We start from the raw sequence: 19,208 nt of genomic DNA, 5'->3' as shown, positions 1-19,208 counted from the left end.
GCTAATTGCCTCCATTAATCGTTCAGATGATAAAATGTCACAAAAAAGTGTCTGTTAACTTTCCCAGAGCCCAAAGTGACATTTTCAAGTTACTTGTTTTTGTCCAACCAACAGTCAAAACCAAAAAAGATGCAGTGTCTCAAAAGGAGGACGAAGAAAAACAGCAAATACTCACATTTAAGAGCCAGAATTGTCTGACAATTAGGCTTATTTGACTTAAACTATTAAGAAATTGTCCAAATTTCGCCATTTTATTTTCAGTTAATTGACTAATCATTTCAGTTCTTCTGGGTATTGGGGTATTGGTCCTTGGCAGGGTATTAATCCTACTACTTTATGAGTGTGTGAAGTATGTAAAGCATCCAAAGCTGATACTTGAAAACTTGGGCAGATTTGTATTCTTTCATGAGATAACTTTTATTTTGTGATGTACAGTTGCTTGTATTACCACTGCATTAAATTACTTATGCACTGAGGCAATGTGCATAGTTTACTAAATGAAAAATTTGTTTTTGTAGGAAAACATCTTTATATACCTCAAATATGACACAGAGAATTATTGGGAAATGAGTATAAATAAGATGAGTTGTTATGTTGGCAGTCATGTAAAAAATCTCAAATGATACAAAGGCCATGACTTAAAACAGACCCCTGAAAAATGTTCTTATAATAAATTAGAATATTAAGTTAAACGATATCTCCCAGCCCTAATTTTATTACTGAATTATATTTTAAATTAATTTGATTTTTTAATCCCTGAGGAGCAACCTGTTATCAGAGTCCCACATTTGCTCATTTGTGGAAATGGGGATTTCTGGTGAGTTCAGCCCCATGACTCATCTTTATAGTCATCTCCACACTGTCCAGCTGGTTGCCATGACGCTGCTTTGACAGGAAAAGGTAATATGGCCATTTACAGTCACCAGCCATGAGTGTCTGACAGGAAATCTGTACTCTGTGATTCCTCGGTTTGTGCATCTGTCTATTCTGTGAGACGTGGTTCCCTTTTTCTGATTTTTCATTCCAGTTTTCTTTACTAGTACTCGTCTTCACTGAGCTAATCTCACTCTGGATGTGACGTGAATACACAGTGGAGCTTGAAGCACAACTGATAATGCATTCTGGTTGGCTCTCAGCTGTCTGAGATGAAATGTTGTATTCTTCTTCTTCACCGAAATGCTCGCTTTTCCTTCATTTCTTTGTTCTTCACATGATCAGAGCTGATAAGTACAAATATATTCTTATCTGTTTAATTATCAGGGCAGGGGTTCGCAGTATGTGTTAGCTCTCAGATTCTAATCACTTCTTAGTCATACAATGTGACAACAGCTGCTGCGATGTTCCCGTTGTTTATAGCAGTAGCAGATTAAAATCTTTAACCTCTGTGCTGTTATCTGACATAAGAACAGGAGGAGAGAGAGGTGATCATTTCCTGTGTTTTATAAAGACATTAAAGAGGAGGAAATCAGTCCAATTATTATACTGGTTCAGCATTTTCATAAGCATTTTTATGCAGATACATCCCAGAAGCATTTTCTCTTCACTTCATTCAACTCCCCCCTTTTTTTCCCAGTTTCTCTTTTTTCTTGAAGCCATTTACAAATGTGCCGTTGCATCAGAAGAAACAATGTTAACTCATTTCCCTGCTGCAGGGTGATTCTTTTCAACCCTCATTATTCAAAGCACTTGGCTTTTGCCGGCCCTCCCTCCCTCAATTCTTATTCCATTACCCCCCTCCGCTCTGTTGCTCTCTTTTTACCCCCCCCCCTCCATTTATTCAATATCAATGCTAAGGAGGTGTGAATTCATCATGGTGGCAGCCACTGTGCAGAAAAAGGAGAAGAAACACAGTCGGTTCATTTTCGGGATAATTGCTGAGCCTCGCCTCTTTGCACCTTACCTGTGTTCTTAACCTTCTGTGGTTGGTGACAATACAGTACAGTTCAGATTCTACCAACCAGACATAGAAAAGTGTCAGTTTAGTCGTCTTGTTAGTAAAAACATTGACATCTTCATTCTGAAAAAACTCCCTGAAGGCCATATTGTTTTGTTTGATGTAGTCACTTCTATGTCATCCTCCAGGCTAATGACCAGGCCGTGGCTTCACAGCTGTTGCTCACACGACGTGAGAAAATGCTTCATCGATCACCTGTTGAAAAGCTTATATGCAATTTCCCTTCAGGGTATTTATTATTTACTACTGATCCCTATGTCTTCTTTCTATCTCCTTCCTGATGCAGCTTTTACTGGCTGCTCGTAATACGCTGCAGAGATGGTTACTATGACACTGCTGGGGTCTCTAGTCTGGCACTGCCAATAGGAAAGCAGCTCCGCCATCAGGTGACCTGTAGCTATTTTGAACAGGAGCTGTATGTGAAGTGAAGCAAGCAGCTAAATTAGAGACACAACCCGATGACATGAGAGAAGAAGAAGGAGCAGTAGAAGAAGAAGAAGAGTGTCAGTTATGAAAAGGTGGAGGACATGTGTTCAGTCTCTTGCTCAGTCTATCAACAAATTTTGAAAGAGTTTCAGGGTGCAGAGAGGTTATTGATCAGCTGCTATTTTGCCCCCCACCCCCATCCCCCTCGTCCACATGCACCTGTTTTCATATTAAATATTGACTTATGTGTCAGTGTTCATGAATCCATCAATCCTTCTCTGTCTCTCCTTTCCCTGATAGTCTTTTTTTCCCCCTCTGGTTGTATGTGACGTGCATCAACTGGATGAGTGACTCACAGACACAAGCATTTGTCCACACACTTACACACACTCATATACACAAACACACAAAGAGTAATCCCTCCCACTCTCTCTCTCGCTCTACATTTTGCTGCATCACCGACCTGTTGTAGTGAGCCGGTCGGTCCCAGGTTGTTTTCAGACGTCATTTGGGCATTTTTTTTTTCTGTCTAAAAACATTCCCGTGGGTTCCCCATCAAGGTTTGTTAACCTTCACTTAGTCGGTGCTCCATGCTGGGATGCACTTGTATGGTTTAGAAGATGACTCACAGCTGGTAAGTGGGGGCGGCTCTTATTGTCCTCATTAGATTCTGCATGCCACTCACAGGATCATTCCTCCTACCTGAGTGGGATGCGGGCACACCGCCGCAAGCGTTTGGGTTTGAGTAATAGAAACAGGAAGTGCGGATGGTTTGTGAATGCCCGAGGATGCTCGGAGTAGGTAGCCATCGCCTTGGCAACAGGGAGTGTCTACATTTATTGTGCTGTTAGCAAGTCACAGAGTGCCTCGGTGCGACAGGTGGCTGAGCTAGAATCAACATTTGTGTTTGTTGTTTCATTTGAAATCATATGGCGACACATGGATGTTAATCAGACGTGTAGAGGAGCATTAATAACACATAAATGCACGTGCAAACTCACTGACACGCCACACAGATGATTCACTCTGCCACATATGACCAGTTATTCTCTCCGAATATATTTAGACCTCGGTTTGAAATGGTCCTCTTGGGGAATGCCACCAAGGATTCTTCCATTGATTTCTGTCCTTTCTTTTCAAAGAACATCATTTTGGCATTTAACTTTTATTGGATAGTTGGCTGTTAAAACAGAGACAGGAAAAGAAGGGGGGAAGAGAGGGGTATGACCTGCAACACAGGTCCCCCACCAAAATCGAGCCAGGGATGTTGCCGTTATATGGTATGCGTCTTAACCACAAGGCTACAAGGACATCTCAGGTTTCTTTTCATATTTAAAATAAGCAACATTAGCATGCAGAACAATTCAAACGACAGTAAGCTGGCAGCCAAGAGTTCAGAGTAGGACTGCATATCAAATCTCACTACTTGGAAGAGTTGTCTGCGAATTTAGTATCGCATCAAATCCTTGGTAGGTTTACTAATCCTTTCATCGGTTATTTCCTGAGCTAAATCTATCTTTAAATTATAGTTAAAGGAGCCGTGAACATCATTCAGAGCATGATTCAGAGGTTGCCTGCACACGGCTCTCAACATGGAGGCACCTGAGTTTGCAGCTCAGCTAAGGATGCTCACAGCATGAACAGTGCTAAAAACAGTAACAGTGCCAACAGAGCTAACGATGCTAACCTGGAGGGGGAAAAAGAAAGTGGATGTTATGCTTTTGCAGCGATGCCGTAGCTGTAATTGCCTTATGAAAGCAGCACAGAACAGCGGCGATTAGCAAGCCAGAGCAACACACAGGGACTCACATGCATTAACATGGCCGCACCACAAAATGTTCTACAACGACAAAGAACAAAGAAGCTCAGATAAAAGCACAGAGAGAGAGAGAGCGTGACTTCATTCTCAGCTCAGGACGCAGTTACTCCACTGTATCTTTACATAGCAAATAGCTGTTTGCTGCCGTATTATTGCTCTGAATGAAATATGCAGCTCCTTTAAAGTGGAACACCATCTAAATTAAAATTTCCAATATGTTATTTCCTTGGCCGAGAAAAGTTCAATCAGTACTTGTGAACATGAGCTACTCTCCCTCAAAGCCAGAAACCAGACAAGTCAGTCTCAAACTTGTGATGTCATAGGGTATACAGTCTGGAGCTGCTCCATAGACAATGAATGGGGGCCCAATTTTGTGGACCCATAAAATGTGGGCTTTAATGAGCTTTATTTTATTTTTGCCTTTTTCAGTACTTGAAAATGTCCTCATATGTGCAGAGTATCTCCATGGCTGCTCTCAGTGTCATCTATAACATCATTCCCAATTCATTGTATATGGAGCAGCACCAGATGTTAGCTTTATTTGAGCTTTAGCACTCTAGCTTTTAGATTTGGGAGAGAGTTGTTCATGTTTACTAGTATTTTTGGACTGTTTTAGACCATAGGGATAATATAAATGAATTTTGAAAATGGGCGTGTTTTCCTTTGAATGTTTTTATTTACCACTGATGCAGGTTTGGTGTCAGCACCTGAACTCAGGTATGATGTTGGCACCGATATTGAAAAAATTCAAACAATACGCAGCCGTAGTCCAGAGATATTTGTTGTACTCACTGAGATCACTCCTTGTGTTGTCTGACTACACATGTAAAGGGAATTTTTCATCATCATTACATATGGTGTATGTCATCTTTGCGCATTCTCACCTCTATTTTAAAAGCCCACACCTAGTGACTCACTTCTTCTGCTTGGCACATTCAGCTGTCCGCATTCTTGTCAGCACCTCCTACAAAGCGCCAGGCAGCCTGTCAGCTGAAAATAAAATACAAAAAAAAAACAGCAAGAAGAGAATAAGTGGGATTGTTATATAAGTTGAACACTCAAACACTTCAGAAGTTCAGGCTGCCTCCCTCCCTCACTGCACTGCTCTGCTGAACGGTACAGTGGGCCGGCACCGCAGGCTCACAGGAGGCTCGAGTTTTTATTATGGTATGGGTGTCTGGATGAGGGTCAGCAGGAGAGGGTCAAGTTACTGTGCATGAGTGGTGGATGTGTTGGAAACTATAGCCACTTCATGAGAAATTTATATCCCTCCCTAATATTATAAACAGTCCTCAGGCCATTTTTTTCTCTCTGCCTCTTTCTGTCTCTACTTGACACACCCACACACTGAATCTGTTGTACCTGTGCAAAAAGACTTAACACCTCGGCCTCACTGAGGCTGCAGTCGGGAAGTGTCAGCCCGTTGTTATGCATCCTCTCCACCTCAAATTACACAGAGTCAGCTTTCATGCCATACGAAGGCTGAGGCCCCTTTTGTGTTTCATTGGTCTGCTTCTGCTCCTGTTTTTGCTCCCTAAAGCTTGATCCATGAACATATTGTGTTTTTCCTCTCTTCACCTGTATGAAAAAACATTATGCATTTCAGGGCTCTGCAGACTCCTACACCAGCAGGCCGTCAGACTCAGACGTGTCCCTGGAGGAGGACCCTGAGGCACTGAGGAAGGAGGCAGACAGACAGGCCCTCGCCACACTCGAGAAAGCAAAGGTGAGAGATCAACCGTTGTATCTCCATCTGTTATGTACAGCACCAGTTTGATAGTCAGCATTGTTGCGTAATCTTGTTTTGACACCGGTAAACCTACTCATCAGTGTCAAGGGGACACTGAACTCGGTGTTAAGTGGTTTTATTAAGCCGCCATCTGTATACTAATGTGTGTCTTTCCCATCTCTGCTCAAGACCAAACCGGTGGCATTTGCTGTGCGGACAAATGTCGGTTACAACCCCGGCCCCAGTGATGACGTTCCTGTGCAGGGCATGGCCATATCCTTCGAAGCCAAAGACTTCTTGCACATTAAAGAGGTACGAGTTTCTCAGACACTCCATTAAGCCTTTGACCATACACACTTAGAATAGAGGTAGAGAGATGTGCAGAGTACTTTCTGTATTTTAAAGCACAACATTCTACCAATTTAGCCTGAACTAAAGGTAAATAACTTGATGTGAATCACAAATTGACTGAAGCTGCTGGATGTTGTAGGAAAGAAAGACAAACAATGGTTACTTGGAGATTCAAACTATTGGCAGGGTGTTGGCCAAGTATTCTAATAGAACGGTTTGCATTATATCCTACGAATTATTAGCATTACGTCCGTAAAGTTACAGAGGTTAGGCTTAGGCAGGTAAAGTTGCTGTGGTTAGGTTTAGGAAGAGACACATGGCGAGGACGTACCTTAAAATGACCAAGTTCACATGGTTCCAAACACTCGTCTCCAGGGGAAAGTTCGTTTTTGTGAACCCACCCACCACACCAACCAGCCTTCTTACGAGACCGTGCGGGACTGCTCCCTTGTTTATTCCTGTCAGCGCATTGGTCATGTGATCGCGGTCTTTCAAAATACGTGGGATATGTAAGAATTTGGTTGCTTTACTTTTTTGGGTGCATTACATACGAACAGTTTGTGAGAACAGCCTGTAGTGGGATCATATTTTATTGCACTGTCTCCTCTCCTGCGTGAACCCAACCCGGGCCATGAGTGGGAGTTAGCACGAACAAGAGCTGCAGTGCAAGGAGAACTGAATGATCCAAATGTGGTAGAATACGGAGTAAATTAATAAAAGTGGTGCTCTTACTTTCTGAACACACACATATATATATATATGTATATATACACATATATATATATACATATATATATATATATATATGTTGGTCACTTAGAATACATAATGTTACTTTTGGTGCTCCTCGGGGTCACAATGCGGTAATGTTTAGCAACAAACTTTTGTACTATAATAAGATAGAGATATATATATGATACAATCTGTGTGTAAATCTGGTGTGTGAATAGCATCAGGAACTGTTGTCTGAAACCTAAAGGACATAAAAAGCTTTCTTTGCACACCAAGAACTGGAAAATGCTGGTATATCATTGGTTACTGACGCCTGTCTGTGTGCAGAAATACAACAACGACTGGTGGATCGGACGTCTGGTGAAGGAGGGCTGTGAGGTGGGCTTCATCCCCAGCCCGGTCAAACTGGAGAACACCCGTCTGCTGCAGGAGCAGAGGATGAGACAGAACCGACTCAGCTCTAGGTAAGCGTGAAAATCCCTCAGCAGCCACATTATCAGCTTCACAAACGAGAGCCCTGCTTTGTAAAACAGGTCAGACCTGAGTCACACTTCACCCACCAGGCAATGTAAAACTTCCTTAAATAGACAAAAGCACTGCAGTGACTCACTGCGTTCTTCAACAGCGCAACTACAGTATGTATATATAGGTCTCTGTGCTCCTGGCTTTATTTGTTTGTTTTTTTATATCCATGAATGTATTGGTTTATTCCACTCACTTAAAATTATTTGTAAAAATAAATACCACAATAATCAGGGTGATCGTATGTTTAAATACAATTTGCAGTGCACACACTATTAATATTTCATGTTTTCTTGTTTTGTTTTGTTTTTTCTTAATTACTCAGATGAATTCTGCACATAATCAGCAGCTCATTCACACGTCTTCTTTCCCAAATTTTCTCTCCATTTTTTATCACCAGAACGTCACTACAGCACCTTGTTAACTGTCAGCTGTGATGATCAGTGTCCTTTTGCAGGAGGAAACCTAACAAATGCTCACTTATGGCATAAAATATAACTAACTTTAAACAACAACGATGAAGATGAGCAATGTGTAATCAGTATTGTAAAGCTGCCATATTGTCTTTGATTCACCGCACCATAATTTGTGCCTGTTTTTCCCCATTACAGTAAATCTGGAGGAAGCTCCAGTCTGGACGTTGCCACGGGAACCCGCAGGCCCACCCCACCGGGCACAGGTAAGGTCAAGGGGGTCTCCGCATCCACTGGCAAAACAGTGTCTTTGTGCGTGTTTGCGTGGGAGTATGTGCAGTCCTTACAGAGCGCGAGAGAGAGAGCGAGCGAGCGAGATGAGACAGGCGCCTGATATTTAGATGAAGATTTTAATTGGCTAGTTAGTCAGGCATGATGATGAATCACGGCGCGTCTCAGTGTGTTGCTGTGTGAAGTGAGAGAGGTCTTAGGAGGTCTGTCATTAGCACACAGGACGGGACTGAAATAGAGCTGAGAATGGACCGCACTCATTAAACTTGATGAGTATGTCTGGCTTGTGTGTGCGTGCATCGCCAGGACGACGCAGAGCTGCTGCTCGCCATCCAGAGAGACAGCAGGAGAGATGGAAGTGCAAACATGGGGAAAATACTCTGGTTGACTTAAAGGGATTTCATTAATCAAACAGAGCCACTGAACTGAACTCAATATGTGTATAATTGAAACCACATTCGTCTAATACATCTCGTACATCCTCAGTGGCCGATCTGACCGACAGCAAAAGTTTGACACTTTGGGTAATACGCTTACTCACCTCCTGGCAAGAGGGTTAGATGAGAAGATTGATACCACTCTCATATCTCGGTTAGCTTCCATTACCTTAGCACAAATACTGAAACGGGGAAACACCTAGCTCTGTCCAGAAGTAACAAAATCCATCTCAGCATCCTTTAAGCGGACTAATGAACACGTCACATCTCATTGTTAGATCCAAAATTAAAGCCTATGTATGCTTTTAGACATGTGCGATGACACAGAGGAGATATAACGTGTTAATTAGTGTGCTTCAGAGGTGCTGGTAGGCAGATTTTGTTACCTTTGACAGAGCCAGCTGTTCCCTGCTGTTTTCCAGCCTTTGTGGTAACAGTGTGAAGGACATTTTGATCACAAAGACATGTTTGATTCTGTGTCTCGTAAGAAGGTTTAATTTGTGCATTGACATGTCTTCGACCTGTGAAGCTTCAGTGTCCTTCGCTGTTAGCATGTTGAGAGGCTCCTGCCTGTCTGCAGGATACAGTCCTTGATGATGCTCCTGAGTAACTCTTGCGATGATGCGAGGATCTGAATGACATGGGACAGACACTGTGTCAGGCTGAAATGTTCTGTACTTTATGTTTTTGGGTTGTCTCTGTCCCTGCACACATGATGTGCCAAAGTCAGATATCAGATTTGTGTCGTAATTAGACACATATTCCACATGAGAACAGGAGTGGCTCATCAGAACATTCTCATTTCGTTGTCAAATATCGCCCCTTGGCCAGTGAAATCCACATGAGACACGAAAGAAAAGATCTAGAAAGTCGAAGAGTCAATGCACGAAACAGACGTAAATTGACACGGCATCCCAGAACATCAACAACAGACGCACCTGGGATACCTAGTGCATCATATGTAATGGCCAAGCGGCAGTATGTGACGAGTTGGGGTGAGAATATATTCATCAAAATGAAGATTGACAAGACTAAAAGTTTTCCCACATTAACCAACTTCTGGCTGCAGCCTCATATTTAATAGACAGGTTTTATGGTGATATCAATCTTCTCATCTCTTAACTCGAGGCAAGACAGCAAAAAAATTCCTTTAAAACAACACACCTTGCCTGGCTGCCAACCTTGCCCCCTCTCCGACCCCCACACCAACCACACCTTCATCACCAGCAGTCACCCCAACACACTTAATTCCAACCCCCAGCTTCCCTCTCAGCTCGATTCCTTCTTCCCTTTCCGCTGCATTCCTCTGCAGATCCTCTTCTACACATCTACACTTCAAGTTCTGTTGCTTTCTCGTCACACTGAATCCACTCTCTGTCCATGTTACCGTGCCCCACATCTGTGCCTTGCTTCATGATAATCTGGTGTGTTCTTTTGGAAACTCTTGTTAATGTTATTTCCAGTTTAAATCATACTATGTCACCTTTTCTGGTCTCAGTATATTCCATCTCTTGCAATTTCCTCCATGCCTCTCTCTGGATGCATCTCATATTCTTACTTCTATTTACTCTTCCCCCTTTTTGCTTGTACTCCTCTTTTATTTCCTCTTCTCTCATCCTCTTTTACTTTGCCTTTTCTGTCTCTTCTTTCTTGTCTCTTCTCCTCTTTGTCCCTCTCTCTGCACCACCCGCCTGCCTTCCCCCCCCTCATCAGCCCACGTGGACGTGTCCACTGTGGTCTTTGACGTTGACCCTCTCGACCTGGATGCTGAGGAGCCCCCTGAGTCCCAGGGTGACCCTCGCTCCCCCAAGGCCATGTCAGGCAGCGTAACATCCCCTCAGGCCAACGCACACCGACTGCCCTTCTTTAAGAAGGTAACATTAGGGGCCCAGGACACCTCGCTTACCTCACCAGCCTCCCTCCTGCATCTGTCCCTTACTCATCCACAATGTGGTCAGGTCTAATCTCTCCTCCCCCCTCCCACTAACTGCTCACAACTGATCTGTTCCTGCCACTGCTGTAGCTCCTGACTCTAACACCATTGGGCCCCCCAGGCTGCGGTCACAACGGTTTCGCTGAGATATGTTTGGATGTTTGTTTCTGTGCCTGTGTCAGCTGGGAGAGGCGTTGAACTAACTGATACACCCTGAAATGGCTGTTGCTGCATATCAGTCTGAATCTATTTTAAAATGAAGCCACAGCGGAGGCAGTCACTGTAAACTCTGTTTTAATCAATAAACAGCTCCTCTCCCCACTAATCCTAACCTGTCAATAACTAAGTGTTCTCTTGTGTTTTGTGCTTTTTTTTGTCTCTTCTGGCTTTTGTGTGGAATGATACTGTAGGCGGCCCAGCTAAACAGAAACAGAAGTCGGTGAGTGTGGCTCGTTCTCACGACTAACCTCTAACACTTCAACTCTTTACTCCTCATCCTCTGTTTGTCTCACATTTTCCTCCTTGTGGTGGTGAGAAATCAGTCCGCAGAATATTCTTCAGCCAAGGACACATTAAAGCAAAAAAAAATATTCACAGGATCATTTGCAAATCACGGTGGCGCCTCTGTCGTTTCCCTAGAGCTTGTATCACAGCTGTCAGTGTGCAGATGCAGGTGCAGATCCATCCCAGACCCTGTTAGTCAGAGTGTAACAGTAACACGTCCTGACGCGCTTTCATTTCCATTTATGATGCTTGATTTGAGTGGCAGAAGCCCACAATCAGCTGTTTTTATGCTTTTCAGCACAAATTTGAATCACACGTTACGGCTGCAGAGCAAAGACACGCTATGATAGGGGTGAGCGGTGTGCACATTCACATTAAGATTTCAGACATTATCACAGCTTTACATCAATATTAAAATTGAAAATATTTTCATAAGTTTTTAGGCCAACTTCATGTTAATCTGTTTGAGGCAAATGTTTTTCAGTATTTCCTAACATAACGAGTATTTAAAATCTTATTCAGGGCATTTAACTTATATTTTATTCAATGCAAGCAGGACTCATATTTGTTATGTTGGAAATTTTTACAGCATTATTTAGATACTGATGTGTTTACAATGATGTCAAGATACTGGAATTTCTAACTTCAAAACAATACCCAGAAAAACATTGATATTCAATACCATTTTTTTAGCACGGGGAAAGACATTTAGGGCATAAAATTAATTAAAAATGTCATTAAATGATGAATAGAAAAAGGTTATAACATGACAACAGTGACTTTTCTTTGATTGGTTAGACGCAGAGAACAGCAGAGTGACCGTTATAAACATTAACAAATAGAAAAGCACTCAGAGAGTGCAGACCTTCGCCAAGAAGGTGATATTCCCTCCCCCTCTGCATCAGATTTTGCAGCCTGCATCACAATTAGGTTATTTGCATCACTATCATTATTAGGTTATATATGCCTTCACCATGGAGACACTGTTGTGTATTTATACTGTTTTTATTTTGTACTAACAAAGAATATAATATGTTTTTTGTATTTTTCACTTTCTCTTTTTTCCAACACAGAACATTAGAATTACAACAATATTTAGCAAGTACAACAAGACGTGCTTTCCGGCCACCAGATTTTCACCGTCTCATTAGAAATTGGAATTGCTGCTGAGGCTGTCAGATGATAGACTTTATTTATTATTTTTTTCCACTTTGCTTCAACCGATCACCACCAAAATTTTATCATCTGTTCCTTGTCCCATTATCCACCTTTCCTGAAAATTTCATCAAAATCCATCCATAACTTTTTAAGTTAGTTTGCAGACAAACAAACAGACAAACAAACAGACCAACGCCGGCGAAAACATAACCTCCTTGGCGGAGGTAATAAGATACTGCGAGTATTATGAGTACCAAAACCGTTTTAAATGATTTAAAATATTAAAAAATCATATATATATATAAATAAATCTATATTTTTGACAATATTTATCAACAATATTGATTCAAAATCACATGTCAAAAGTTCATTTCATGTTCATTTCATTGAGTCAAATGTTGTTTTTCATGTTTACCTGGAAGAAGATTCTATAATGTAAAAGAAAAGGTACATTTTCAAGTGTCTTTTTTAAGGAAATACAACTTCCATTTGTTGTAAACATGGTAACTGTGAGCCATAATACCAAAACATTAGTATTTTAGAAGATTGTAAAGAGGGACAGTAAATCATAGTATTGAACCATCATCCAGATCTGTATTATGTACGCCATCCACTTTGTTACTCACTGCACAAAACTGTGCACTGTGCTCATGTTATTCAAAACCAATGAGCACTATTGTTATGTTCAGTGCTCCAGCTCAGCCCCTTTAGAGACAAGAGCCATTAGGAAACTTTTAAAATATGTATTTTTAGCTTCTGTGAATACAAATGAGGTGAAATGAGCTTCCGTTGTTCTGCTTTATGTAATGTAATGTAGTGGAGCGAGGCTCTCCAGCACTATCTCCTGCCTGAAGAGCTGTATGGCGCACACGGAGGAGGGGGCATGCTTGGAATACAGATCTAAAAAAAAAAAAAAAAAAAACCATCAAATAAAAAAAAAAAAAAAAAAAACCATCAAATTCCAGTGTTCAGAAAGTATATAGGATGTGTGACTGTTTTCACCCCATTCTCATTGAAAAGCCGACTGTTTCTAAAGAAGATGGATGCTTATGGAGTCCTTATAGATGAATCATTCCTTTCGTGATTCATAATGTACAAATAAGCCTCAAGTTCATGCGCCGCAATATAGATCGTGTTTGTGTGTGGGTGTTCTATATAAGGCTCTGCCATCGTTATAGGTTTCTCCTTTTCTTGTGTGTAAATGGCTTCAGGAATGTCGCAGACTGCAGTATCTACACTCTCTTTATTCAGTTTTTACTAATGTAAAAATTCCAAAATATATGTTTATTTGATTATTGAAAAAAGCTTGAAATATAAAGAAAATAATGGAAACAAAAAGGTGAAAATCTGATTTAAAATATTTAAAAGTGGAGGGCAAACACTCATAACACAGAAAACAAGATGTCCTAAATGGATATATTTGGGGTTAAGGCTTTTTTTTTAGAGTAACAAAAGTTGACGCACAGATATAAGAAAAAAAAAGTGCATTTTTACAACAAAAATCACAATTCAGCAACTATTGGCAGTAATAACTCGACAAGTGCTGATGCACAACAAAAAGAGAAAAGTGTGAAGAATGACGCCTGTGTTAGAGCAGCAGCTCAGTCACGAGAGCTCTCCTGACACCCGAGCGTCTGGTTTAATTATGGACACTTTAATTATGTGAGACTGCAGACGAAGAAATAGAAGCGAGTGCTTTCAGTGAGAAATTGATCGCTGCCTCCGAACATTCATAGGCAGTCAATAAACCGAATGGACTCTGGCGTCTGAAACTCGCCATCCATCAGTGTGACCGCTCTCAGAGGAGAAGACAGGGCTTTTGTGTTGAGTTAATGTTGATTTATGTCTGTGGGAGCTATGTGTTTTGAGTGTACGTTCACATGCAACATGACAACCTCACTCACCCCAACCTTGGTGCTGTTTTCCCCTGGCTCAGATGGAGCATGTCCCCCCCTATGATGTGGTTCCCTCCATGAGACCCATCATCCTAGTCGGGCCGTCACTCAAAGGATACGAGGTAAGGAGGAAAACTAGTAACTTGGCTTGTTTCAAAACTTCACTTTAACAGTTTATGTCTCACACCTGATGTTTCGCCTTTAGGTGACAGACATGATGCAGAAAGCTCTCTTCGACTTTTTGAAACACAAGTTTGAGGGCAGGTAAGAATGAGATCATGATCATGTACTGTAGGCTCTGCTGTAACTGGTCTGTAACCCGGTGACGACTGGTGTACTGGATATCTGTTTCAGGATATCCATCACACGGGTGACAGCGGACATCTCCCTTGCCAAACGTTCAGTCCTCAACAACCCCAGCAAACACACCATCATTGAGCGCTCCAGTACCCGCTCCAGCCTGGGTAAGACACCATAAAGCCTCTTCAGATCTGCATAAACTACAACCAGAAACAACTGCTATCAACTCTGCAGTTAAGACAATAAGTAGATTCTTATTTTGTTATTTCACAGATGATGAAGTAACGTATAAAACAATAATGCAGTCAAATGGAAAACATTTCTGTTCATCACATCATGTTGCCAAACATCCATTTAAATACAATTCACTATCTGTGTTTCATATCTTTATTGCTTTGTTTTTTCTCAGATAGATAGATGGATGGATGGATGGATGGCTAGATAGATGGATAGATGGATAGATGGATGGATGGATGGATGGATGGATAGATAGATAGATAGATAGATAGATAGATAGATAGATAGATCTATTCAACTGTGACGTCAAACTTGGTAGCATCTTGGATAAACCAAATCTACTGACACTGAAGTTAAGTAATGCACCGCTGTGGACAGGGGTCATAGCAAAACGTATTTTAGCCACCTAAATAAAAAGTCACCCCTAAAAAATCAATATCAGTTTAAGTGTATGCTGTATTTGTAATATTTTCACTGCTTTACCATACACACTAACGTATCGAGGCAGCAGTAGACCAGCAATTCCTGTGCTCTGCAAAGTAAAATTACCAGGGTTCTCACGGTCATGAAAAACCTGGATAAGTCATGGTATTTCACAATCACTGGATTTTGTTGTGTATAATAAAGTTGTTAAAATAGTCTTCCGTGGATAATCCCAAATAAATTTGATATAGGGATCGACCAATGTGTTTTTTTTTCAGAACTGATGCCGATACCGATTATTTTGAAACCGAGATACCGATAGCCGATATTTACAACTGATATATGTCTGCTGTAAAAATCATAGTTGACACAGAATTTAAAAAAAATAAACACTGACAAAGCACTACATTCAAATGCAAGCATATATTTATTCTGAGAACTTTTCCAATGAAACAATACAGGGAGCTGTCAGCAGCACTGAAAAAAACTTTGACAAGTAAACAAATGAATGGTAATAAAATAAAATAAAATAAAAGAGAGCTCAATTAAAAGCCAGGCTAAAAAGGTAGGTCTTGAGTTTGCTTTTAAGCGCCTAGAGTGGTACGTGCAGGCAGTGAGAAGCACGCCAGGGGCAAAACAGCACAGCTAAGGAAAACAAAACTTTATATTGGCATATCGGCGGAAAAAAATCACTGACACCGATAACCCTAAAAATTCATAATATCGGCCCCGATAATTGGCCAGGCCGATTATCTGTCGACCCCTAATTTAATATGTGTTGATGTGCGACATCAGTTTCGTTTACCATCATGTACATTTCGTCTCTGTCCTCATGTACGCCAGCTAGCTGAAATTATGTCTGAATCTGATAGTCTTAAAATTGCCAGGCAAGTGGGGCAAGAAAAATTCTTTATCATGGGTTCTTGAAAAGTCGTGGAAAAGTTTGGATATTCTGCCCATGAAAATGTTTGGGAACCCTGAATTACTGTTTTTGTCAATGGAGACTGGTGGCTTTACGTTAATGGCTTTCCCCATCGGAAACTGTCTGAGAGCAAGGTAAAGTGGTGAAAACTAAATATGGAGAACACGTACACAGACTGATACTGATTTTTTTTTCAGTGGGTTGCTAAAAACTACCTGATTGAACCGGTGTTTATTCAGCACTGTTTTAATTTACGTATGGGACGTGGGAGGTTTCTGTGCTGTTAGAGGTAGTTTGGTTTGCAGTTTGAAATTCCAAACGCATAGAAAAACATCTAAAAAAAAAATTTTTCATGATGCTGCAGGAGTGACATAATGAAAAAAAGCTCATAAATATTATAAATAATGAATACAATTTGGACTGTCTCAGTTAAAATCCTTGCAATAACATATGGTTAAGTGTTAGGGCTGCCAGGATTTTTAGATACAGGATTGCAGATTATAATATCTGTATTTTCTTTTACAAGTATACATACTGTAGTCTCACATTAAGGACAATTAAAGACAGACCATGCAGGTACCGTTGTACATCATGTTCTTTCCCTTATATACCTGCTCTGACTGTCTGAGTCTGATCTGGCCTCCTCTCTCTTTCTTCATCCTGTCTTCTCTGCCCTTCACCCACCCATCCTCCCTTCTCTCCCGCCTCCCATCTTCTTCTTCTTCCACTCTATTTTGATTCAGACGTACTGGGTACGTATGCTCTCCTCGCAACAAAACAATGAAGCCTCTCTCAATTCTCCGCCCTCCCCTTTCCTTCTAACTATATTCATCATCTGCTCTTACATCGTTTGTCTGCCTGTCTGCTTGCCTGTCAGTTTCTCTGTTCCTCATACTTCTGTGTGACAGCCTGTAGTCTCAAACAAAAAAGAAAAGAATCGCAAAGCCAAAGCGGGAAGAGATCTGTGGGAGGGCGGCAGGGCGGCAGGGTGGCTGGTGTCTGCTCTAAACTGTGAGCGGGAGTGAGCAAAATTGGAAGACGATACTTTCCATATTGCTCTCACCCTTTTTGGTGACCTACGTATAATTCTATCCATATACAGTATGTGTGCAGTCATACCCAAGGATAGCCTGTATTGAAGCTGGATCTCGCCTCATGCACTCTGCCAAATCATGGCGGGGGAGCAAGTTTCTCTCAGCAGTCAAATCCAAATTTGCAAAAGTCCAAGTCTTTGTTGAGGTTAATGGAAACCTTGTCTGCTATTTCTTTATGTGAGCTGGAGTTCACGTTCCTTATCACTCTGCGGAGGTCGTGTTTATTTGCCTCCAGCTTTAATTCTCGATCCCCCAGCCCTCTGGAGGCTGCTGAAATGTGCGCAGGCCCCGTCTCTCTGCAGATTGCCTTGCCCCTGTTATCTCTCTCTGCCGCTGGGTTGGCATCGCGCACACCTCAGAGGCACTGAGGTTTGACCAGACAGGCGAGGAACATTCTGGTTTCCGGTTTTAATCTCTCTCCTTACACGTCAACAAGCTGATAAAAAACAAAAAACAGGGGGAGCTGTGTGCTCAAAATGCTTAATAACAAGCTCTTATAGGCTGTTGTTGAGGAACAATGAAAACAAAACACCCAAGCAGTCCAGACGTGAGTAGTTCACCTGATAGAATAATTACTGCTGTGCCCATTAGAGCTAACAACAACTAATGTTCCGCTTAATTTGTTTGATGAGGGTGTTTTTTTTTCTGTTTTTTTACATGGTGAGAAATTGTGTCCTTATTATTAGTGATTACAAGTGCCACAGGCATCTCATTCTTAAGTGCCTCCTTCCTTTGACTTTAAAAAAGATCTGATTCACGTAAGGAAATTGTGAATGTTCGGAGGCGGCAACAGAATGAGGATGCTGCACGGCTCCATTTAGCTGTGCATAAATGGAACCTTAACTGTGATCCAATCTAATTCATACGCTTTGAACTGTTTTTTTTCCCTAAAACCTCAACATGCATGATTAAGTACAAACGTGTACTTATGGCTGATAAACAGCGCTGCATCTCCTCCAAGAGAACAGTAGCTTACACAATAGTTTTTGCTGTCTCGCTGTATTTACGTGTCTTATCTGTGTCCTGGGCCTTCAGCGGAGGTGCAGAGTGAGATTGAGCGTATCTTTGAGCTGGCCCGCACCCTCCAGCTGGTCGCTCTGGATGCAGACACCATCAACCACCCCTCTCAGCTGGCTAAGACCTCCCTGGCTCCCATCATTGTCTATATCAAAATAGCTTCACCCAAGGTACGGCAGCAGATGACCTGAGAGTTATACTCCCTGAGGGGAAAATGTATTATTTTTCAACCTGGACCCTTTTTTCCCATGTTTTTGTGTCCAAGTGAGTAATGGAGACAACTGTTTCTGAAATTGGTCCTGTATTGAGAGAGCCGCAGCAGCAATACAGGCTGCAATGTAATCGCTACAGGCAGTTGTGCACCGTCAGTTTACGTCTGCCAGGCTTAGATTGTTATTATAAGTGTTTGACCGCATTAAGGAAAAAGACCCAACAGAGAAGTGAAACGTTTTATCGTACCTTTCGTTTGTCAGTTTGTGTGACACAAAAACAAGGAAAAAAATGTCCAGGTTAAAACATATCAAACTTTCCCTTTAAGAATTTCATTTTGATTCTATTTATGGTTGGTATTTTGTTAGAGATAGCCTTTCAGTGTACTTATATTCTGTAATGTTCTTCTTGTTTTCACTGAGTATGTTTACATGCACGCTAATATTCCTCTATTTCTCTGAACTGGTCGTGCAAACAGCATATTCCATTTGGATTTTCTGAATTCGGCCCTTTTCCGCGTGTAGCATTTTCTGATTAAGACATGTTGCTGGTATTATTTGGGTTTTAATAGCATTCTTTGGACATTCAGCAAATTCAGAATATGCATCTCAGTTGGGCTTTTTACTGCATTTTACGACACATGGCCTCTTGCACAGTCAGCTCTGTGCGTTATCATGAAGACGTTGTACACAAACTAACTCGCCAACATTTTGCCAGGCTGCAGATACATGCCCTAAAACAAAAGCCCACATTTCTGGTTGAAAAAAAAACACACCTGCTTTTAAGTATTATTTAAAAAAAAAAAAAGACTCAATCAATGGGTTTTTGGATATGCACAAAT

At 41.4% G+C, this 19,208-nt stretch overlaps 1 protein-coding gene across 4 annotated transcripts in view; it reads left to right on the top strand.

Annotated features, from left to right (window-relative positions):
• The window catches only part of cacnb1 (calcium channel, voltage-dependent, beta 1 subunit), a 39,655-nt gene that overhangs the window by 15,047 nt on the left and 5,400 nt on the right, over positions 1-19,208 (top strand). For 2 of the 4 annotated variants that reach the window (XM_050069590.1, XM_050069593.1), the window contains exons 3-11: positions 5,806-5,925; positions 6,118-6,240; positions 7,339-7,475; positions 8,145-8,212; positions 11,018-11,046; positions 14,206-14,286; positions 14,370-14,428; positions 14,519-14,628; positions 18,176-18,327. In XM_050069590.1, the coding sequence (XP_049925547.1) occupies positions 5,806-5,925; positions 6,118-6,240; positions 7,339-7,475; positions 8,145-8,212; positions 11,018-11,046; positions 14,206-14,286; positions 14,370-14,428; positions 14,519-14,628; positions 18,176-18,327 (879 nt within the window). Of the gene's footprint in view, positions 1-5,805; positions 5,926-6,117; positions 6,241-7,338; positions 7,476-8,144; positions 8,213-10,387; positions 10,549-11,017; positions 11,047-14,205; positions 14,287-14,369; positions 14,429-14,518; positions 14,629-18,175; positions 18,328-19,208 lie in introns of all 4 variants that reach the window. The other 2 variants (XM_050069589.1, XM_050069592.1) reach the window with 1 other exon arrangement.

Source organism: Epinephelus moara, chromosome 18 (genome assembly GCF_006386435.1).
Source record: "Epinephelus moara isolate mb chromosome 18, YSFRI_EMoa_1.0, whole genome shotgun sequence".
Classification (NCBI taxonomy): Eukaryota; Metazoa; Chordata; class Actinopteri; order Perciformes; family Serranidae; genus Epinephelus; species Epinephelus moara.
The sequence above is the reverse complement of the archived record's forward strand: the minus strand, read 5'-3'. Positions and strand labels throughout refer to the sequence as shown.